The 24,659-nt window shown below is 37.5% G+C and overlaps 1 protein-coding gene across 2 annotated transcripts in view; it reads right to left on the bottom strand.

Moving 5' to 3' along the window:
* Positions 1 to 10,723: 10,723 nt before the first annotated feature.
* The window catches only part of CD2AP (CD2 associated protein), an 88,044-nt gene continuing 74,108 nt past the window's right edge, over positions 10,724 to 24,659 (bottom strand). For both annotated transcript variants that reach the window (XM_069563352.1, XM_069563354.1), the window contains exons 14-18: positions 21,908 to 22,020; positions 21,114 to 21,215; positions 19,901 to 20,070; positions 18,135 to 18,198; positions 10,724 to 13,701 (exon numbers count right to left, since the gene is read on the bottom strand). In XM_069563352.1, the coding sequence (XP_069419453.1) occupies positions 13,660 to 13,701; positions 18,135 to 18,198; positions 19,901 to 20,070; positions 21,114 to 21,215; positions 21,908 to 22,020 (491 nt within the window). In that variant the 3' untranslated portion in view covers positions 10,724 to 13,659. The remainder of the gene's footprint in view (positions 13,702 to 18,134; positions 18,199 to 19,900; positions 20,071 to 21,113; positions 21,216 to 21,907; positions 22,021 to 24,659) is intronic.

The raw sequence follows: 24,659 nt of genomic DNA, 5'->3' as shown, positions 1-24,659 counted from the left end.
CAAGGTCTTCAGCAAGTCTCAAAGAGCAAGAGGTTACTGTTGATAATAAGCTCTTTTACATAGTCCAGAGCTTATCTTCCAGGAATTAACATTTCCTGGAGAGCAAGGTCTCAATCTATTTTTGCATATTTTCTGAGTTATTTCACACTGAGACAGGAAAGAATGCTCCTTTCCAGTATTGTTTTACACAGGAAAATACACTGAATTCTCAGCCATCACAAAATCTTACTTGTAAATTTCTAATACCCACCCTCCCACTTTTCACTTACAAGCCCTCTTCTTTGCCCACCCCTCTTCTTTCCTCAACTCCATTATTTAAGTAGTCAATATTCTCATTTCCGATCTTAATCATTAAATAGGCTTTTAGGCTCAAATTTGATTGGCAGGCGACCTTGTAGTGCTCTTCCAGTGTTATTCTCTATCCCAGAATTAGCCAGCTGGCTAACCCTAAGAGTCTCGTTGCCGGAACAGACTGTGATGTTGACTGTCTCCCAGGGGCAAAGTGTTTCCTTTTCATTGTATTCATCTATTTACCTCATGCCACTTCCCTGCTTTCATTTTTGAAGGACTGTCCTTTCAGCTGTGTTCCTGTCTTTGACGAAAATACCTAATAAACAATCTATAATAGGAATAGAAAAGAATTTTATTTGAGCCAAACTGAAGACTATAGTCCAGGAGACACAGATTCAAGAAACACTTGAATTGTGTCCCACTTGAATTGTGTTCCAAATAAGGTGGCAATGGGGATAGGAGGTATGCATAGGCAAAAAACCCTCAAAGTTATATAAATAGTTTGTCAAGAATTATGATTGGAGCCAGCTAGGTGCTTGTGAATGGTTGCAAAAGACCTTGAGAACCATGAGGCTTCCCTGGTAACTCTGTTGGTAAAGAATCCACGTGCAGTGCAGGAGAGCTGGTTTGATTCCTGGGTTGGGAAGATCCACTGGAGAAGGGATAGGCTACCCACTCCAGTATTCTTGGGCTTCCCTGGTGGTTCAGCTGGTAAAGAATCCACCTGCAAAGGGTTCGATCCCTGGATTAGGAAGATCCCCCAGAGAAGGGAACGGCTACCCACTCCGGTATTCTAGCCTGGAGAATTCCATGGACTGTATAGTTCATGGGGTTGTAAAGAGTCAGACACAACTGAGCAGCTTTCACTTTCACTGCACCTTGAGACCACAAGTTTGCACTGACAGCTGCTAGCGGACATTGTTTTGAAAACGGCTGGTGGTGTCCTTGAGTCTGATACAGTTCAGAAAATTTAAGTTCTCAGTGATGCAGGAATGTGTCTGAAATCATATGTACAATGGCCATGTGGCTCCATTTTGCCTGAACCAGTTAGTCCATTTTGATTTCTCAGTGTGTTCTCTTCTTGACTGGTTAAAGTTGATGTACAATGCATATCTGACAGGCAGTGTGACAGGCTGTTCTACTTAACATAAAATTCAAATCAAATCATGGCTGAGCCAGAATGACTTCCCCATACCTCAATATGTGAATATTTCTTTCTTCACGTGCGGCTTAATATTTACTGGTCACTCCAGTTCATTTCACTTACAGATGCAGACCCCAGCACTCTTATTCAGTGTGACACTGTTGTTCTGCTGGGGTTCTGTGGGTTTTGGTCTCAGCTGGAAACCTCTAGACACACCTACTTTCCTGCTTTAAAGAGTTGGTGACCTTGCAGGTGGACACTATTGACTGTGGAAGTCTTCTCCAAGCTTAGACAACAGTAACCCTCTAAAGAGGAGAAATCACCATCTGTTCATGTACGTAGCACCAAGGACAGGAAGGGATAACACCAAATACACATTAGAACAGCTCTTAAAATTCAAGTTTTAAATTTTTTGTTAAAAAAAAATAGATCCAAAGATGTGATGACATCTACTTAAGTTCCTTGAGATGGAGAATGCAAATTTCAACTCCTATCTCTTCATTCAAGAATGGGGGGCGGGGGGAGGGAGGAACTGGGGGGGGAACTACTCAGTAGTGAATAAAAACACTGAAATGCAACCTTTCCTTTGCTTTTTGTATTGCCTGTAGATGCTTGCTTGCAAGAATTTTACAAGAAAAAGAAGACAGTTCTTACTAAATGTTGTGCCATCAAAGCCCTCAAAAAGCTGTTTTACTCATTCTTTAGGACCTTTGTTTCCATTAAGAATCATAATCGGTAGTTCTTACTTGCTCAAAATAAGCCCTGAGCCTTTCCCAGATGATACCAGCCCATGTGGAAGGCTTTGCTTCTTCCCAGAGTGCCCTGTAGGGCTTTCCTGGAGGCTCAGTGGTAAATAATCCGCTTGCCAGTTCAGGAGACGCAGGTTCGATCCCTGGGTGGGTAAATCCCCTCAGTTCAGTTCAGTCACTCAGTCGTGTCCGATTCACTGCAACCCCATGAATTGCAGCATGCCAGGCCTCCCTGTCCATCACCAACCCCTGGAGTCTACTCAAACTCATCGAGTCGGTGATGACATCCAGCCACTTCATCCTCTGTCATCCCCTTCTCCTCCTGCCCCCAATCCCTCCCAGCATCAGAGTCTTTTCCAATGAGTCAACTCTTCGCATGAGGTGGCCAAAGTATTGGAGTTTCAGCTTTAGCTTCAGTCCTTCCAATGAACACCCAAGACTGATCTCCTTTAGAATGGACTGGTTGGATCTCCTTGCAGTCCAAGGGACTCCCAAGAGTCTTCTCCAACACCACAGTGCAAAAGCATCAGTTCTTCGGTGCTCAGCTTTCTTCACAGTCCAACTCTCACATCCATACATGACCACTGGAAAAACCATAGCCTTGCCTAGACGGACCTTAGTCGGCAAAGTAATGTCTCTGCTTTTGAATATGCTATCTAGATTGGTCATAACTTTCCTTCCAAGGAGTAAGTGTCTTTTAATTTCATGGCTGCAGTCACCATCTGCAGTGATTTCGGAGCCCCAAAAAATAAAGTCTGACACTGTTTCTACTGTTTCCCCATCTATTTTCCATGAAGTGATGGAACTGGATGCCAAGATCTTCATTTTCTGAATGTTGAGCTTTAAGCCAACTGTTTCACTCTCCACTTTCACTTTCATCAAGAGGCTTTTTAGTTCCTCTTCACTTTCTGCCATAAGGGTGGTGTCATCTGCCTCTCTAAGGTTATTGATATTTCTCCTGGCAATCTTGATTCCAGCTTGTGTTTCTTCCAGTCCAGCGTTTCTCATGATGTACTCTGCATATAAGTTAAATAAGCAGGGTGACAATATACAGCCTTGACGTACTCCTTTCCTGTTTGGAACCAGTCTGTTGTTCCATGTCCAGTTCTAACTGTTGCTTCTTGACCTGCATACAGATTTCTGAAGAGGCAGGTCAGGTGGTCTGGTATTCCCATCTCTCTCAGAATTTCCCACACTTTATTGTGATCCACACAGTCAAAGGCTTTGGCATAGTCAATAAAGCAGAAATAGATGTTTTTCTGGAACTCTCTTGCTTTTTCCATGATCCAGTGGATGTTGGCAATTTGATCTCTGGTTCCTCTGCCTTTTCTAAAACCAGCTTGAACATCTGTATGTTCATGGTTCATGTATTGCTGAAGCCTGGCTTGGAGAATTTTGAGCATTACTTTACTAGCGTGGGAGACAAGTGCAATTGTGCAGTAGTTTGAGCATTCTTTGGCATTGCCCTTCTTTGGAACTGGAATGAAAAGTGACCTTTTCCAGTCCTGCGGCCACTGCTGAGTTTTCCAAATTTGCTGGCATATTGAGTGCAACACTTTCATAGCATCGTCTTTCAAGATTTGAAATAGCTCAGCTGGAATTCCATCACCTTGACTGAAGCGACTTAGCAGCAGCAGCAGCAGCCACTAGCTTTGTTCATAGTGATGATTCCTAAGGCCCACTTGACTTCACATTCCAGGATGTCTGGCACTAGGTATGTGATCACATCATCATGATTATCTTGGTCAAGAAGAACTTTTTTGTACAGTTCTTCCGTGTATTCTTGCCACCTCTTCTTAATATCTTCTGCTTCTGTTAGGTCCGTACCATTTCTGTCCTTTATTGAGCCCATCTTTGCATGAAGAAATGGAAACCCACTCCAGTATTCTTGCCTGGAAAATCCCATGGACAGAGGAGCCTGGCAGGCTACAGTCTGTAAGATCACAAAGAGTTGGACACTAGTGAGCGTACACACATACACAACGTGCTCACACACAAAGTGCACACACACAAAGTGTACACAGTGTACACACACAAAGTGCACACACACAAAGTGCTCACACACAAAGTGCTCACACACAAAGTGCACACACACAAGTGCTCACACACAAAGTGCTCACACACAAAGTGCACTGCAGGGAGCCCGCTGTTGTGTGACTGGTTGGTGGGAAGAGCTGTGTGATCTCCAATTCCCTCCTCCTATAATGCGTGTTCCAAAGCTTCAAGTCCCTCAGATGATCATATTCTTTCTGGGGTAGCATGGTTCTCTGCTTTTGTGATCCTGTAGGCATGTCACCAATCACAAGATGGACATTTTAACCCCCTTGTGGAGAAAAGAGTCATTTTCTGCTTAGAATTTGAGCAGAGTCTGGATTTGTCTTTTCAGGCATGGTTATGGCACCAAGGACTCCCCACTGACCACCTGCTCTAGTGTCAGATCTCAGCTGTATGTGAATTGTACAAAACCCCTGCAGAGAAGACAGGTGGCAAAGTGAGAGATATTTATGAAGCCCACCACATAAGCTCACTATTGTGTGAGGGTGTTATTTACATACGTGACCATGGAAGGATTTGATCTGGTTGATATAGGTACACATTGCAAAGGGGGGAAAAATGGAGAAATGGAGCAGTTCCCAGAGAACCAAGGGCAGGAAATGGCAAATCAGCTTTGATGAAGGGCCGAGGACACTGCAGACACCTGGGGTCAAAGGAATGACCAACAGACCAGAATGGTTTTGTCGCTGCTGTTGCGATGTGATTATTCTGAGAGCAGTATGTGTAAGTATGAAGCACTCTTTTAGGAAGGGCCCTTTTCCTCGCTCTTCTTTGAGTAAATGATCACAGGGAAAGACTTTTATTTTATTGAGAATTTTTGATTAGTTTCAGGTGTACAACTTAGTGATTCAATATTTTTATAGATTACACTCCAGAGTTATAATACAGGCTTTATGCCCTATGCTGTACCATATATCCTCACAGCTTATTTTTTAATTTTTTTTAAAAATTTATTTAATTGAAGGATACTTTACAATATTGTGTTGGTTTCTGCCATGTGTCAACATGAACCAGCCATATTTATATGTACATCCCCTCCTTATGTTTTTAAATATTTATTTACTTATTTAATTACTGCATCAGGTCTTAGTTGTGGTATGTGGGCTTTTTTTTGTTGCAGCACCCAGACTCAATTGCTCTGTGGCGTGTGGGATCCTAACTGAACCCACATCCCCTGCATCGCAAGGCAGAGTCTTAACCACGGTACCACCAGGGAAGTCCCAAGGGAAAGGTTTTAAATTGTAGCAATGATTTTTTTTCCCCCTAGATCTCTTTTGAATCTAGGGGAAAAGGTTTGAGCGACCTGCCAAGTTCACATGGCTACTACTTGTTAGAGCCAATTTTCAAAGCCAGACCGATAGGATTCCAAAACCTCAACTCTTTGCAGTTGTGTGTCATTTGGAACTTAGCAAGGAGGAGGGCAGGCTAGGAGACTGTAGTGGCTGTGTCCTAGTTCTGGGGGAATTCGGTTGGTTGGAGAAGTCTGTAATATTTACAGCTTCTAGCTGTATCTGTGGTTTTAAGCAAGGCGCCCTTGTGAAGCTGAGCTTCATTTGATTGCCATCTAGTGGTCATTTAATCTCTGTAGGGAAGCTAAGCACTGTAGTTTTCGTTTTTCATGTCTTTGCTGAAAAGCCAATAAAATCATTTAAGTTTACAAAAATGTATACCTAGAAACAAAGAATGCTTCCCCAAATCTTAACTTACACGGGAAATCTAAGCAGAATACGAGATCACTAAAAATGGACTTTGTAAATTATTTTCTCTCTCTTACTGATAGGAAAATTTGATAGAGAAATATAAAAGGTTACAAAGAATGTTCTTTACACATTATATAGAGCGAGCATATCATCAGGAGCACAGGCTTCGAAATTGGCTTGCCTAGTTTTAGCTCTATCCTTCTATGCCTTGGCCAAGTTGCATAACCTCTCTGAGCCTGTTTCCTCAGATGTAAAAGTGTAACAGAAAACAACCACCTCATATGTGAAAGTGCAACAGAAGAGGTGGCAAGAATGCACAGAAGAGCTATGTAAAAAAGATCTTAATGACCCGGATAACCATGATGGTGTGATACCTCACCTACAGCCAGACATCCTGGCGTGCAAAGTCAACTGGGCCTTAGGAAGCATCACAACGAACAAGGCTAGTGGAGGTGATGGAATTTCAGCTGAGCTATTTAAAATCCTAAAAGATGATGCTGTTAAAAGTGCCACACTCAATATGCCAGCAAATTTGGCCACAGGACTGGAAAAGGTCACTTTTCATTCTGATCCCAAAGAAGAGCAATGCCAAAGAATGCTCAAACTACGGCACAATTGCACTCATCTCACACGCTAGCAAAGTAATCATCAAAACCCCTCAAGCCAGGCTTCAACAGTATGTGAACTGAGAACTTCCAAATGTACAAGCTGGATTTAGAAAAAGCAGAGTAACTAGAGATTAAACTGCCAACATCCTGTGGATCATAGAAAAAGCAAGAGAATTCCAGAAAAAAACATTTTCTGCCTCATTGGCTATGCTAAAGCCTTTGACCATGTGGATCACAACAAACTGGGTAAATTCTTAAAGAAATGGGAATACCAGACCACCTTACCTGCCTCCTGAGAAACCTGTATGCAGGTCAAGAAGCAACAGTTAGAACCAGACATGGAACAACAGACTGGTTCCAAATTGGGAAAGGAGTATTTCAAGGCTGTATATTGTCACCCTGTTTATTTAACTTATATGCAGAGTACATCATGCGAAATGCCAGGCTGAATGAAGAAGCATAAGCTGGAACCAAAATTGCCAGAAGTATCAAATAACCTCAGATATGCAGATGACACTACCCTAATGGCAGAAAGCAAAGGGGAACTAAAGAGCCTCTTGATGAAAGTGAAAGAGGAGTGAAAAAGCTGGCTTAAAACTCAACATTCAAAAAACGAAGATCATGGCATCTGATCCCATCACTTCACAGCAAATAAAGGAAGAAGTGGAAGCAGTGTCAGACTTTATTTTCTTGGCTCCAAAATCACTGCAGATGGTGACTGCAGCCATGAAATTAAAAGACGTCGGCTCCTTGGAAGAAAAGCTTTGACAAACCTAGACAGCATATTAAAAAGCAGAGACATTATTTTGCTGACAAAGGTTCATATAGTTGAAGCTACGATTTTTCCATATCACATCCAGTCATGTATGGATGTGAGAGTTGGATCATGAAGAGGGCTGAGTGCTGAATTGATGCTTTTGAACTGTGGTGTCGGAGAAGACTCTTGAGAGTCCCTTGGACTGCAAGGGCAAGCCAGCCAATCCTAAAGGAAATCAACCCTGAATATTCATTGGAAGCACTGATGTTGAAGCTGAAGCTCCAATACTTTGGCCACCTGACGCAAAGAGCTGACTCATTGAAAAAGACCCTGATGCTGAAAAGAGTGAAGGCAGGAGGAGAAGGGGACGAGAGAATGAGATGGTTGGATGGAATCACTGGACTCAATGGACATGAGTATGAGCAAACTCCAGGGGATACCTGGTGTGTTGTAGTCCATGGGGCTGCAGAGTCAGAAACCCCTCTAGCTCTAACCTTTGAACTCTGTTGCCTGTGCTTAATCATATTGGCTTTCCACCTTTTCTAACAAAATATTGCCTACAGCCTGAATATACAGGATAGCCTATTCTCAAGGTTCTGATCTTTACACTTTTCCATTAAAAATTGTAGAACAGAGAATAACACTTGTCTCAGAGGTTTATAGGCTGATTGCTCACCTTTGAATCGGCCTGTTACTAGCCGATTAGCACAGAGCAGAGCAGCAGGAGATAACTGTACTTTCATACGTTTTATAAAACACTCCATCAGCAAACCTGCTGTCTTTTCTGGGAGCCCCTAGGTTTCCTGCCTTCGGTTAGTGGGGCTCACAGTGGTTGGCTTCTTTTTCAGTTTCACAGCCACTGCCATTTGGCCATAGAGGATTCGCATCTAAGACCATCTGATGGACATGTCTTTATTTTGTTCCAAATCTCAAAGCACTTGGGAGGTATTTTTACTATAAAATTGTTGTGGTTGTTTCTTTATTTGGGAAGGATGTTTTTACCTTAAGTCTCTTTCAACCTATTAAGGCAATTTTTCATTCCTTTATTGTTTTTGGTCGGTTTCAAGGAAGAGGATAAGAGTGAAAAAATGTTATTATTCTATCATATCAGACTATATTTGCATCCTGTTAACATTTAGTAATATTTCTAAAAATACACATGAAATATTAACAAGTGATTTCCCTTATTAAAGAACTAAGTTACTCAATGCACTTAAAATATAGTTTTACTTTTCCTAGCATTATTCACACAATTTTCTAGGGATTGACATATAGCTATTAAAAACCACTTAGAAACTGATATGAAAGAATACCACCCAATAGCTGCAAAATGAAAAACCATACCTGTGATAAAAAATTATTAGCTCTATACAATATTGATACTTATTTCTAAATTTATTTTGCTTTTATGTAAGCATATTCACAATAAAGTTGTAAGTGGTAAAAATAAAGGCTATAATTGTCAGGGTTCAGAAAAAAAATTTCACACTCCACCACCACCTAGACTCTTAAACCTTGATTGGGAAATAAAGTCAAATAGAGCCATTTGCGTTAAGCTGCTGCCAGCTTTTACTTCCTAAAATGGGGCTAAATTTGAAAACTTTCCCTTCAACCATCTGCACAGGTGTTAGACAATGCTTAACGTCCTTTCAAACGTTGTAACTCCATAATCCAAAATTTTACCATCATTTACACCTGCAGGGCTTAATTTATCCCATGTTTATAAAGCCCAACAAAAAGCACAAATTATCAAACTAAAAATTTTAAAATGACTTGCTACACTTATTTCCTATATTGCTTCATAGTAGTGTCTTAATCCTTTTCTGATTCAGATCTTTCGGATTTCCACCAAGTCTGGAGTCACAGACGTGCTCAGCAAGAGTAAACGGGTCTTCACGTCTCCTGGACAGTAGTGCCCCCTTATCTGTGGCTTTGCTCTGTGCAGTTTCAGTTACCTGCAGTCAACTGCAGTCCAAAAACCATAATTCCCAGAAAGAATTAATAACCTTTAAAGTGCATGTTGTTCGGAATAGCATGACTAATCTTGCACCATCTTGGTCTGGACATTAGTCACTTAGGAGACACAGGGATGCAGTGCTTACCTTAACCAACTCTTTGCTTTATTTAATAATGTCCCCAGAGCATAAGAGTAGTGATGCTGGCAATTTAGAAATGACAAACAGTGCTTCCTTTAAGTCAAACAATGACAGCTCTTGAGAACAAGGGGAAAAAAAAAATCATCTGCTGATGCTGCTAAGATCTATGGCAAAAAGGAATCTTCTATCCACAAAACTGTGAAGCAAGCAAATTCCTGATAGTTTTGCTGTCCCACTTCAAGCTGCAAGTTAGGCCCAGCCACGATGCGTGGTAAGTTCTTAGTTAAGATGAAAAAGGCATTGTATTTGTAAAGTATCTTTAGAGAGAAAGCATATTCATGTGACTTTCATTAGAGTATACTGTTATAATTGTTCCATTATTAGTTCTTAATCTCTTAACTGTGCCTCATTTCTAAACTAAACTTTATCACAGGTGCACATGCATAGGAGAAAACATAGTATAATGTAAGGTTCAATAGAACGTACCTGCTATGTACAAGGACACGACTGTATTTTGTCTTATTTACCAGGACATCCAGTTGTGAGTTCAGAAACCCAAAAAGTTTATGTTCAAGGTTATACTTAAGCAACCAAGCTATGGGTGGGTAGTTGGGGCTTGGGAAAACTGTAGTCAGTTTTAAAATCCTTCTGTATTCTATTCTCATATCTTTATACTCTACTTTGCTCTTTCAAATCAGCTTTTTCCAGATGACAGAAAAATGTAACTGTGGAGATCTTCCATGCTGAGACTAGTTCTTTGTTTCAAACGTTTAAACTCTCAATCTCTGAGTCAATAAAAGACTTCAATTGGGCAAAGCACTCTCAGCTCCATTTTGAATGGAAGACAAATGAAAGGAGTATTTCCTCCAAAGAAAGGGATGCTGCATTCAAAAACAAGGGGAGAGGATGTACTGTGCCTTTTTCATCTGCCTAATCCATATCATCTCCATCACTGCAAGATGTTTCTGAGAAGAGGAAATTAACCTCTCCCATTTTTAAAAATCTACCCCATGGCAAACACTCCATAAGGTACTTCATATAAATCATTTCAAATTCTCCCAGTACTATGAGGTAGGAATTATCTCACAGTTTCAACTGAAATAAAAGACTCACAAAGGTTCAGGAAACATCATACAAGTCTAGAACTTTTAATGCCTTTATATCTTCCTGTTTGCACTGCTGTATTTGGATTGCAAAGAGTTGGACACGACTGAGCGACTAAAACGGTTTTATTTGGAAAACTCAAAGTAATATAAAATAATCTTCGTCATCCTCTGCAGTAAGCATAAGCTGAAGTTAATGAAAAAATAATAAAGACCGACACAACTGGCAACACTATTCTTTATTTTCTTTTTGAAGGAGAAGCATGCTTTTTACAGCACCTGTAAACAAGTCAGTGAAGTCTACTGTTCTGAGTTTCCCCATAAATATATATTATTATTTTTTTGGAATGTTAGAATACCACAACACCAACTGCATTACATAATAGATACTGAAGGCGAGTTAGCCTATAACAAGGGTAAAATTTTATGGCTAAAAATATTCATAGCAGCAACTTTTAAAAAGATGATTTTATTAAATCAAGTCATTGCACCTGGTCATCTTATTGCTACAGCAATACAAGGCCATTAAATTTTAACACTTCTCATTGCTGATTTGAACTGATTGTCTCATTCTAGTCATACATTTCAAGTTTAAATGCAAGCATAAAATGTTTACCAATACATCTAGAGAGCACTTGGGTTCTTGTTGTTTTTCTCTGTGATCACAGTAAGAAGCATAAAAAGAGAATCCTCTGTTACACCAGGCCCATTCTCTCTTCCTATCTTCAGACTTAGACTTTGTAGAGAGGTAATAGCTTTACAGAATGACCGAAGCCTAGTGGTCGCATACATACACACTGTACATCTAATATTAAAATATAATTCCAAAAATTAGTAATATGACGTATTTCAAAGAACAGCAAACCTGAACAACACATTCACTAACAATTTGGCAATGACAGATGCCAAGCAGTTCACCTCTCCTCTGTCATTTATACTCACTCATTATTTTTAAAAAAGAGAAAAAGATTTATCCCCAAGTAAAAGCTATTATTATTACACAGCATCTTGTGATATGAACTTTACAGGAATTAATACAATTCCTATATCAAGAGCAAATACTGGTGAATTGCTAGATTAAAGTAATCATTTTTCCCTTTGAATTTGTTGGGTTTTCTTTACTATTTGGTCAAGGGCAGGAAAACAGATATGCTACTTTATTATTTTTCAATTCTAACTGAGGCAAACACTTTAAATGTCTTTCTGCATTCATGACCATCTTGATCTTATGCACTGGTGAGAAAATGATCAACAAAAACTTTAAGAACAGCCTCAAATCCTCTGGAAACTTCCCCTACCCTATTATTAGGGTGGGCAGGAGTCCCTTCATAAGACTTTACAGTCATCAAGCTGAAGGATGATTTCCAGGATACACTTTTTATTTCTACCTAAGAACTTTCATATTAAAAGAAAATTAGATGCAATTTATTTAAGAAGAAAGAAATCATTCATTTGACAAGTCATTTAAAAACATTAGATGAGGAATAAACAATTTTGTTCAGTAGTGGCCTCATCAGAAGAGCCCAAGGACTTTAAAAAGTTAAAATGTATTCACTCAATACACAATCAGATTTCCCCCAAAGACGAAAGTTGTGGATCTAACATCAAGTAATTATGTATTGGAGTTTCTATTATTTTCTATTTCACTCTTCTTTTATTGGAAACAACATGACAAAATTTCATTAACACAAGATTTCAGTACTGTAAGACTAAAACTTACAGGAAAAATATCGGTTTGGGGGTTTAAACAATACCAAATAGAAGCATGATAGATGGTATTTAAAATCTGAAAGTCATTTGCTATAATAAAGCTTAAAGTCTAATCTTTTTGCAAAAAAAAAAATCAAATTTTTACTTTTAATATAAACTCACATATGTTGAGGCATATTATCTGTAGATAACATTTTAAAATGCTCAAGTGTTCGTAAGTGACTCTGAAGAATCTGCTCTTCATCCATTTTGTGAAAATGCATTTTGAAAATGGACAACTATATTTGGTTTTAAATAAGCTTTATAATCTACTAGATACTCTTTTTAAAGTTGGTACCTAAATGATAGCCCAAAACATCTCCACCAGTTAGATTAGTCTAGCAGGTAAATTACACAATGTAAAACCTGAGTATATACATAATGATAGCGCATCAAAGTATGAAAATGGACACTGAAGTTCTGAAATTTTGTTTTCTGCATTTCCATTATTAAAAATCAGAGGCAGGGGCACGAAGAATTAAATCACAAGAACATGAAATGAGTTAATATTTGAGCCCATAAAATAAGCAGAGAAGTACAGCAATAAGGCTGGTGTTTGCATATTATATGTGCTGTTGTTTGTAGGCACAACAAGTTTAAGGGTTAAATTGACATTTTTAGTTTCTTAGACCTCATGTAAGCTTAAAATATAGCTCACATTTTCCCCAATATATTTAACAATCTGATACATTTTAACTAAATTCCTTTTATGAATCCTATAGTGCAAGCAATATAAAATATTCCCAAAGTTGAAGAAGTTATTTTGATTATTTCATTAATTATTACTATATGCATGGGTGAGTAATCTGATTCATAGCTAGGAAACTCCTATTTCATCACCCAGAGTACAAACAGCACTGCAAACAAACAGGCACAACAGTGTAATCCTGGGTTAAGAAGCTAAACATAAAAAATATATATATACAAAGTTTATATCCCTTATGTTTTATGGGAAAAGTAGTGGCTACATTTACTATAAAGCTAAACTGTCCCTCTCAAATGATATATTTTACAGATTATTTGAAAAGATACCACCATATTTATAGTATAGATCTCTTTAAAAATAATACTACAATTTTGATTAAAAAAAAAAACTATTGTGAACTTTCTTTCCTTATTATACAGATTCAGTAGTATTTTAAAGCAAACTAAACAAAAAAAGTTTGCAATCCCAGCACATAAGAAATAAGGCCTCTTTTTTTTTCATATTGGCAAAACAAAATATATAAAAAAAATTCACCCTCCCACCTACAACTTTTCTATAGATATAATATACTATATTCATATAGTATATGAGTTCATATACTCATATTCTTTATCACAACATCAGCATTTGTTATTTCAGTTGAAGTTCATAGTGTTGCTTCTGAATCCCTGGAACATTGAGAACACTGGGTGCCCGTCACCTCAGGAAGACAGGAATGCTTTTTTCAGCTTCTCTATTTCCACCTAAAATACAAGACATAAATTGAGCAACAGATTAAAAATCTTTACTTTAGTAAGGTGTGTTTATTTTCATCCTAAATCGAGAAGATCTGATCATAATTTCAAGCCTCCAGATTTTGGTTTCCAATCTAAAATCCAATTTCCAATGGTGTGATAAATACTTAAAAAGTTCAACAGAAGACAATGTCACAATGCAAGTTCCTTAGTGGTAGGTGACAACAACAAAAGTACCTACAGCTGCTTTTATAGAGAACAATGTTAAGTAATGTATTTGAAGATCTGTAAGAAAATCTTTAGCCCTGCAAAGAACAAGAGCATCCTCGAAACCAAATTAAGAAATATACTCGTACCTGTACTTACACAAAGTGGGCAGTACAGAATTTTTTTTTTTTTCCAAAAAGCAGGACCAGTTTAGTTCTATGTTTTTCACTTACTGCTTAAATAATATTGGTAAATCACTTAACCTCACTTGGTCTCAATTTCCTCAACTGTAAACAAGTATGTTCTAGATTAAGTTGCCTTTGAAGCCCAGGAATACATATAAATTTCAGTCAATGGGTTATAAATATTTCCACCATTAGGTAGAAGACATTCTTCACTTAATAGAAATTCATAATTTAAGACACTGAAAAGAAAGTTAGAAAAATTCACAAAATTTTCACAGTAACTCTAGAGTTGTTTTTAATTTTTACATAATACAAATAACTAAGTTGAGGCTAAAAGAGATTCAATACCACATTTGTGATTCCATGCAGAACTTGTACTGGTAAAGTCTAAGGCTTTAAAAGCCACAGCTTTTGTACTCTCTTCCCAATTGTATCCCCTTCATGGATCACAGCCTTGTCGTGGAGAAGGAACTTGTATAACTCAATGAAGCTATGAGCCATGCCATGCAGGGCCACCCAGGACAGACAGGTCACAGTGGAGATATTTTGATCATCTCTGACCATTCACTGCATGTAGAAACATTCAGGGCCTACCTTCTCCTTACAGCATCATCCTTCTCTCCCATCATCCCTTTCCCCCATAAGGCATAAAAATAATGCATGTTATGGCTAACTTCTGACAAACAGTTCATTACTAAACGATGAGCATTTTGCAACTGTCAGAAAGTATAAATTCAATAAGCTCACCATCTCCTAAGGGATCCTAACCATTCAAGAACGGTTTGTTTATTCCAGGATATTTCCTGGTATTATTCTTTGACTAAGATGATTATTAGCTAAACATGTTAGCAGCACTGGATTGAGACAAAATAGCCTCAATCTTCAGCTAGAGTTTCTCTTTTAGCATGTTTATGTTCATTACTAGATTTTTTTATAACTCCACAGTATCATTTAATACTATCTGATGTTAATGTTAGCGCTTCCCTGGTAGCTCAGTGGTAAAGAATCTGCCTGCCTATCTACGCAGGAGATGTGGGTTCAATCTTTGGGTCTGGAAGATCCCCTGGAGAAGGAAATGACAACTCACTCCAGTATTCTTGCCTGGGAAATCCCACCAACAGAGGAGCCTGGCGGGCTACAGTCCATGGGGTCACAAAAGAATCAGACATAACTTAGCAATTGAACAACAACAAATGTTAATCCTATAGTAATTCAAAGTATTATTTTTAATTTGGAGGAAAACATAGTTTCTCCTTTAAAACTATGATCCTAAAACTCTATTGCCTTTATTAAAGTACACTTTTGCAAATATAAGGGTCAAATTTTTCCCATTTAAAAAAATGTATAACATGGGTCAGTAAGAAGCTAAGTAACAGCTGATTTTGCTGGGAAACAAAAATTAGATGAAATTCTTCAAAATAAGAAACAAATAATTCATTTGACTTTTCATAATTTTTATGACAAATTAAGTCATAGGTACAAATTTAGCATTATTAGTTCCTCTTGCTAACATTAATACCTTATCTCCATATACGAATATTGTTATATATAAAAATATAAGGAACAACATTCAAGAAACATTAAAAAAATTTTTTTAAATGTCTACCATGCTTTACACTGGGAATTTAACATACATTTAGAAGATATTATGTATCTCCTACCATTCATTAGTGTGACAAAAATTTGTCAGCAATCTAATATGTATACAGCACTGTACTAAAAGCTATGGGCAAAGATGAAACAGAAAAAGATCCCATCTTCAACAGTACAGAAACGGGCAAAATAAGTATATAACATAAATAGCAACAAGATAGAAAATTATTACTTATTCATCTCCTATAAAACTAAACAACATGAATTTGAAATAAGAAAAACTGCTTTTAATCAGGGGACTGGTGGCCAACTCAATGAATGTCATTGTTTGAGCAGGGCCTTGAGAATTCTACAGAACTTGGGCATGAGAAGATGAGACAAAAGGGACACCCATGAAAATACAGTAGGAGCAAAAATTCAGACCAGGGAACTTCCTGGCAGTCCAGTGGTTAAGACTCTGCATTTCCACTGCACAGAAGCGAGGGTTCAATCCGTGGTCAGAGAACTAAGATCCCACACACCGCACAGCACAGCCAACAATGATAAATAATAATAATCCAGGCAAATCAACTGTAAGGGACAACTGGGGATAAGAAGCAAGTGAGCAAAGAAAGATAAACTAGGACTGGGACATAAAAGACTTCATGAGAGAAACAAACTAAACAGAAGGTAAGAGCATGAGAAATGGACAGAAATGGTGGGAATAAGGGAGACGTTTCGGAAGTAAAGCCAGGAGACCTGAAAAGTCAGTGGGATGAGAAAAGACAGAAGTCCCACGTCTGCATGACTAGAAGGGCAACAAACTTTCGACACAAACAGAAAATCAGAATCTGAATAGAAGGTATCATGGGTAACAGGGGACATGCTAAGTGGAACATTCAAGAAGACTACTAGCTGGAAACACAAGAGAGAAGCTGGGAAAAGAAGAACTAGACTTCAGTGGAAGATGCACCACAGCTGATCGCCATACTCCTGGGCACAGGTGAGCACCGTGGATACAGAGAGGAGGGCTGAGGATAGCACTGCAGGAGCACCTCACTTAGGTGAGGGGGGGACGAGAAGTCAGACAGAAGAATGCAGGGTCACAGAACCCAGAACACACTTTGAACAGTAGAAACCTGAAGTGCTGGAGAAACTGAAGAGACACAGGAGCTGCCTTCAGAAACCCAAAATGCAAAGGGTTAAGGACTAAATTAAAAGCGAAGAATCACTGACTACAAATATATGCTTTTCTTGTGCTTTTGCAACAAATGAATCACGAATGAAAAGGGAAAACTACAGACCAAGAGGGCAGCAAGACCTAAGGGGGGCTTTTTATTTTTGGAATAAAGAGGAAAATTGAGTATTTTCAGGCAAAGAAAGGAGAGTACCAATCAAGGGTACATGTCAGATAAAAAAAGCAAAAACGGAGTTTTGATATTCTGCCAAATACCTTCACATATAGTATCTCAACAAGTAAAGCTAAACTAGGTAAGTGACTTCCTCATTCAAGCTGTGTAACTTAATACCTAAGAGCAAAGGTTCTGAAGTCTGGCTGCTTCTGTTAAAAAATGTTAGCTCCACTGCTGACTTAACCATTCTAAACCCTAGTTTCCTCACTCTTAAAATAGGAACAATGATGCTTACAAGTTGTTATGTGTCCAATGAGACAATGTTCAGGAAGTGCTAAGTCTGACATATACGCAGTTCTGAACTGAAAGTCACAAGGCTACGTCAGAAGAGGAGCTCAAGTTTGTTTGTTTTTTTTAACAAGTTCCATGTTTGCTGTTCCACAGTGAGAACAAAAAGAAACAGGCTAAATAAGAAGGTAAGGTAAAATAGGGAGGAGTATGCAAGACTTAAATACAAAATGGGAAGAGCCTCTTCAGAAAAGGAGGAAACACTGAGATATGCAGAGAAACACTCAAACACAAAAAAATACAAAAGACGACAGAAGTCAGTGAGGATGGAAAAAAGGGAAGATAAATAAGTGAAACTGTCAGTCATCAGCAGAGTGAAGATGATGACATTAGCTATAAAGTAAAATTAATTCAGTGAGAAAGCGAAGTCAGCAAATCTAAAACTGTTTCATTGCCATCACCACTATCCCTGCCCCCAAGCAAAAAAAGGGGAAAAAAGTATAACTGTGAAGAAAACTACAGGTCAAGAGAGAAACAGAGTGCAAAAGATCTAGAACCAGACACTTTCAAAGACAAGAACGGTGTCTGCTTCATTCAAGAGCGCATCCCGTGTGCCTCATGCCTGCCAAGAGTGAATGCTCAAAAACATCTGCTGAACGAATGAATGGAATGCAGCAGGGAGTCAGCAAGAGATTAATTAAATGGTGACCCATGGTAGGGAGTGTCCAACCAAAGCAAGACAGCATAATTTGTGGTGGAACCAATCGCCCAGTTGGGTTGGAAAAAACATGTCTAGTTTATGCTGACTACAATCTCAATGCTGGAAGAAATGAATTACCTCTAGATGACTTCTCATTTCCTTCTCTTCTTCCAAATCTTTTCGTAGTTTATCCAGTTCTTTCCTAAAAACAAAGTTATTTATTGCTGTTAAGTCTTTCAATTAATAAATGTATTTGACTAAGGCAAACAAATCTGTTGGCTGATATCCCAGAACATAGGAAAAATTTTGCAAAGGAAACAACCATGTTGATTAGAAAAACTTCAAATTCTCTAGCTGAAACAATTCGAAATGACAGTTAAAGCAAAAGCAGGGCAAATCTGAGAGAAGGAAATTTTTAAGTGACTACAGGTAATTTTCCATATTCAGTTATCATCCATTTTGAGGCAGGACACACAGCTCACATAAGGTGGTTAAAATGAATGCGAAAATATGTCACGGGGCAAAACAAGTTATAGTTTTTAATATAACAAACCTGAACTTTACATATGTCTTTCTCTCTTTTTTAAACTTAAATATTACATTAAACTCCAAAATCCAAACCAATAGCAAAAAACTTCAGCCAGCAATTCTTCTCCCTGTAACTCGTGTTTTCATTTTTCTAGACTTCTACCCTTTTATATAGTCATTTTGCCTTCTATTTAATTTTCCAAGAGGAATTCAAGACTTTTAAAGTAGTCTTTGGAAAGACTTCTAAAAGATCTGATATATATGCTTTAAAATATAGGTCATTAATATTTTTATTCATTCTACAGCATATTTAAGAGCATCTACGGGCAATCTGTACATGTATTTCTTAGTTCTTAACAGCACACGTGGCATCAAAAATGTAAGATGTTCCAACCCATTTATTTTATAAATGACCAACTCAACACTAACAAAAAGTGATCCAAGTCCTCGGAGAAGAAAACCAAATATACAGGCAGACATATCCCAGATCCAAAATAAGATGAATCTTATTTGCTAGCACTTTTAAGACTAATTAACCCTTATGTTTGACATTTCTAGCTTCAAATTATATTTTTCAGGCTTATCTGTGCTATAACATGCATTACCAGCTCACTTCTTCTTCTGGCTGTAGTCAGGCGCCCCACCATATGGATGGACCACACCCTGTTTCTTCATTCCTTAACTGATGGACATTTAGGTTGTTTGCACTTTGGGGCTATTATGAATAACACTATATATGGTTTTTGTTTGAACATTTGTCTTCAATTCTCTTGGACAGCATTATACCTTGGAGAGGAACTGCTGGATCCTATGGGAACATGACAGTTAACTTTCTGAGTAACAGTCAGGCTGTTTTCCGAAGTGGCTGTACCATTTTACATGCCACTTGCAACGCATGAGGATTCCAATTTCTCACATCCTTGCAAACACTTGTTATTGCTCATAGTTTTTACTATAGCCATCTGAGTGGGCACGAAATAGTATCTTTCTGTGATTTTGACTTGCATGTGCTAATATGACCAATGGTGTTGAACATCTTTTCATGTGCCTACTGGCCATTTTTCTATAATCAAACTGCTGGAACCTAGTCTATAATCGAGCTACTACTTCCTGTTTTAACTGGTTTTCCTTTTTCATAATCAGGCTAGGTTTTCTTATTCAAGCTCTCCAATTCCTAATCAGAATAATTAGAATAACTGAGTTTCTAATTATTCTGTTTTCTAATTTCAGCTTTTTGCCAAGAGGAGAGAGACACTATTAAAAAATTTCTTTGAAAACAAACTTGCTCATACTACAAACGTCTTTACTTGATATAATTTGGAAGAACTCTTTACAAGTGTGTTAAGTAGTACTCAAAGAACACAAAGGCTACTTACCCATGGTCCTTTTTCAGTGCTTCCACAACATACAGCAATTCAACAATCTGAGCTTTAAGTTCATCCAAGGAATTTTCTGCTTCTACCTTCGCTTTCATTTCTAATGGAGTTAGAAAAGTAGCTGTATTTGGTTTAGAGGTACTTGAAGGTGTTGGAAGGTGCACAGGCAGCTGAAAACATAATAAACAGAAATTTTTTATTTTATTTGTATTTATATTTAATAAGGTCAAAAGATATTTTTTACTACAAGGAGATAAATAACTGAAGTAATACTTCCAAGATAAATGATAAACCTGAAATCAAAAAAAGCAGCTTGATGTTCACAACTGGAAAAAACCACTAAACGACCAAAGAATAAACCTGTAATTACTAAGGGTTTTTCTGAGAAATGTCAAAGTTTCATTTAAGAAAAAAATCCATTAGATTTATCTTATGGTTGCCGAGTGGAACACCTAGAAGCAAGAATATAAAAGCATTATTAAGGTACTACTTTGATCTTTCATATTAGTTACTGTTTAGAATATCCAAAGAGCTCCAATGCAAAGCAACTATAAAGAATGCAGTAGTCCAAAGAGGCATTAAAATGAATCCATGGCCTGATACCCTTTTCCTATTTCACTTGCGTAACAGCAGGTATTGATAAAATTTCAACAGACTGCTGTCAGCTGAGAGAATCACACTAAGTGTATCTGATAATCTGAATGGCAGTCAGATGCCTTGCAATGAATCTGAGGAGCAGGAATAATCTTCTCAAACATAAGTTTTTGCAATACTATCTTAAATTAAATGGCAAGGGTCTAGAAAAGGCCCTCAACACCATGTAACAGATGGAAGAATCCAGGTCATTCCCGTGTTCATTCAGTGTTTATTATGGTGTCAAGCTCACTATGATGTAAGGAGTAAAGAACTGTTGGCTTCTGCCGAATAGCATGGGTTTTAATGGGAAATGAAACAAATGTAGAGATCCACGCCTTAAAAATTATGAAACATGTAGCATTTGTGCTACTCATTTAAAATAATGTAACCCTCCTAAAAAGAGATCTGCAGAGAATAATGCAACATCACTTTAACAGTAATCATTTTATTTTTAGTAGGCATTATTTCTTGGCTTAAGAAATAATCCTTCCTGACAAGACACTTTTAAAGCCAGTAATTCTGATGTTCACAAAGAACACTACAAATTATGCAAATCTTAGACCACAATGCACCTCACCTTTGGAGAGTAGCATGAATCCTTCTTGTGTTCAGATGGCTTTAGGTTGGCACTGTCATCTTCTTTAGGTAACTTCAAGGTTTTTTCTGGGCTGTGAGTTGGCTAAATGATTTTATTTTTTAAATCAAGAAACAGAAAACACCAAAGAAAGAAAAGGTAGTAAGCATCTGGCTAATAAAGTAAGCAACTTTTATCACTGGTTTCAGCAGCTACTGTTCCAGATATCCCGTTGTTGTTAATAGGATGTTACATAATTTCATGCTGAATAACATAGTTGCATAACGAAAGCATGGAAAAACAGCTTGTCTATTAGCAGCAAAAAATTTCTCTACTTACATTAACTTAAAAGCATAATAGTGCTTAAGAGGTAATATATGAATACTTAAAGTACTACCAGAATCCCAGGCGATGTACAGAAAGCATAAAAAGAAGTTATAGGGGGTGGGGAATGCTCTCGTTTTTTCCTGAAGTGAACATGTACCACTCAATTCTAATTACTGTTGTTGGACAAGTAGATTACACAGGTCCCCTGTCCCCTTTCGACACTGTGCTCTATGGTTATGGTCTTAGGACAACTTCATTTCTGATTCTGTAATCTTCCATTCCACATTCTGCGGAAATGAACAGGTCTCTTTCCCCATATCTCTTAAATACAACCCTTGGCCACTTATGTATAGCTGTCTTTCTGATTTTTTAAACTTCACTGGAACTATAAATCTCCCCTCTTTCTTATCTTCAGAAGGACTCTGGATTTGCTAAATGGTCTGTGCTTCACAACAGTAAATGTAACTCACAGAATGTCCACCATTGAAGCGGCCAGGCAGTCTTCTTCCAGGCATCTTCGGTCTATTTGCAGTGAGATGTAGTAAGTTCTCTGAGGAAGCTATGTCATCAAAATTTACAAGATCTGGAGAATAAAAGTGAACATATCTATTAAAAGATAACTGCACATTTCAAAAGGTAAAAAAGAATGTCTCTGTATTTTCAACAAACTATAAAATTAGAAAGAGTACCACTAAGACTCACAAGTTGACCTGTGCTTTTCATATGCATTTGGAAAACAACACTCACCCTCAAACACTAACATCCTCTTTACCTGATACATTTTATATATCAACAATATAAAGTTCATGTCTTCAGTAGAGACTTAGACCTCAACAAAGTTCTTACTGAAGGATATAGATCTGTATCATAAGCTGTGTGTGTGTTAGTCGCTCAGTCGTGTCCGACTCTTTGTGACCCTGTGGACTGCAGCCTGGCAGACTCCTCAGCCCACAGAATTTTCCAGGCAAGAATACTGGAGTGGATTGCCATTTCCTCCTCCACGGGATCTTCCTGACCCAGGGGCTGAATCCAGGTCTCCTGCATTGCCAGCAGGTTCTTTACCGTCTGAGCCACCAGGGAAGCCAGTAGTATGAAAAAGCCAATCTTCCCAAGTTCTCACTTACAGAAAAAAAAACCTACTTCAATGCAGAATTAACTACAACATATCAAAAAATTAACTCATGGAATGTGCATTAAAGTTCAAGTAATAGCCTAATATTAAAATTTTAAAAACTCAGTTTTATCTGGAATCCTGCTGCTTTCCAACTACATTTCTTAAGGTAAAGATAAAGTGTAATTTAATGTCTTTATACATGTATGTGCATAGTATACTGTAGCTGGGCCTTGACCTGTTTATACTTCACTGCACTTCTGTTCAGACAGCATCCATGTGTAGGAATCAGACGACAGTCATAAATCTAAGGCAGATTCAGATAGCAAGGGAAAATGCTATATACATCACCCATGTGCTTTCCCATCACCAAAGGCTGGTTGACCTTTCATTCAGTATCTTGAGTTTAAGGACAAATCTAGGTTAATTTGCATCTCTGAAACAATGGTATATAATACCTTCCCTTTTGCTAGATGGTCCAGAAAACCTTGCTTAAGGACCTGATCTTTAATTTTGAAGCCCAGATATCTATAAGTGGTATAAGAACCCTAAGGTTAATTCCCGACACTTCCACTATTATTAAAATCTCCCTCTGGCCCAGATTCCAAACAAAGAATATTAATCGCAGCCAATATGCCATCACTCATTTTGGCAGCAAGGCATCTTTCACCTTGTCTTCCAAGTATGGAACCATTTTTCACGCTGCCATTGCCTGGAAGTTTAAAATGCTTCCTGTCAAATATTTACATGCACAAATTCAAAGAACTGTTATTTCTTAAAAGAAGTCCAAAGACAGTTATCATTATTGCCCTTAAAACTTAATCAATTTTCATATTCTAAATAATTTAGAGAATTTTTTTTAAAAGGGATGGAAGACACAAAGGTAAAACAGGAAGAAGGTTACTACTACTTGGCAATATGCATTCTGTAACAATTGTATTTGTTGACCTCTGTTAACTCTTTTCCATCTTCATGTTCTGGGGTTGCTTTATATGTTCTATCTTGGATCTAGTCACTAGGCTAATATATCACAACAGGCAATCTAATATGCTTGGTTTGATTTCTGTCTTGAATTTTTTGGTTTTAAGTGTCCACAAATAATTATAATATACACCAAAGCATAATAAGAAACACAGCGGCTTTAATGGAAAATGCATTATATAATGTGAGAGATCTTGAGTTTAAATATATATCTAAATAATTACTACATAAACGAAGAAAACAGTATTTTAAAAGGTGTTAAAAATATGCTATAGTTTGAAAGGTTAGAAATTGCTTTTTACACTGATACATACATACTGACAACCTACAAAAAAAAATCTTGAAAAGCACAATCCAGTAATTTTTGCCTATGGAGATTATTTTCAAATGCATATTTAAGCAACATGCAAAAAGAAAAAGAAATAAAACACAAGAAGAGATGAAGCTAAATGAAATTAAAAAGATAAATGAAAGGAAGATTTACAAAATTATAGATCATGCTCATGTAAAATGCCTTCTATATGTCCAGTTTTGGGCCACAACACCAAGACAAGTAATTTTACTATTCTAATACTCTCTCAGGTCCTCCATTTAAGTCACTGGGTTAGTAAAATGAAATAGTGCACATTTCTGATTCATGATATGTTTGAATGTTTCTAATTTTGCCTAAGAGTGGTATCAGTGAATCTATATTTTACACATGGCATAAAAGGCATGACAGTCACTTAACTCTTGCCATCACACGGCCACTCTGCAGTCCATGTACACTTCTACACACTGCCGAAGACATGGAATTTTTAAAAATCAAAATGAAATATAAAATTTGGGGAGAAAATAAACTGACTTTTATGGTTGTCAATTTAAAAAAAACTTTTATCAAAAGAATATTTTAAACTAACTAATCAAGAAAAAATTTCCAATATGAATTTCATTTTATTTTAAAATGGAAAACCAAAAGGGTTAGAATAGACAGACAAACATGTACACTTTAGAAAAATCACAAAGAAAACTCAATGTGCACCACCTATTTATAGTGAATATATTATTTTGATTTCTTTTATAAATTGTCATCTTACCAAAATGGAGAAAGGTAGGATAATTTCCTGACACGTAAGAAGGGAAACATGGCA

Source organism: Ovis canadensis, chromosome 20 (genome assembly GCF_042477335.2).
Source record: "Ovis canadensis isolate MfBH-ARS-UI-01 breed Bighorn chromosome 20, ARS-UI_OviCan_v2, whole genome shotgun sequence".
Taxonomy (NCBI): domain Eukaryota; kingdom Metazoa; phylum Chordata; class Mammalia; order Artiodactyla; family Bovidae; genus Ovis; species Ovis canadensis.
This window is presented reverse-complemented; position numbering and strand designations above follow the sequence as displayed.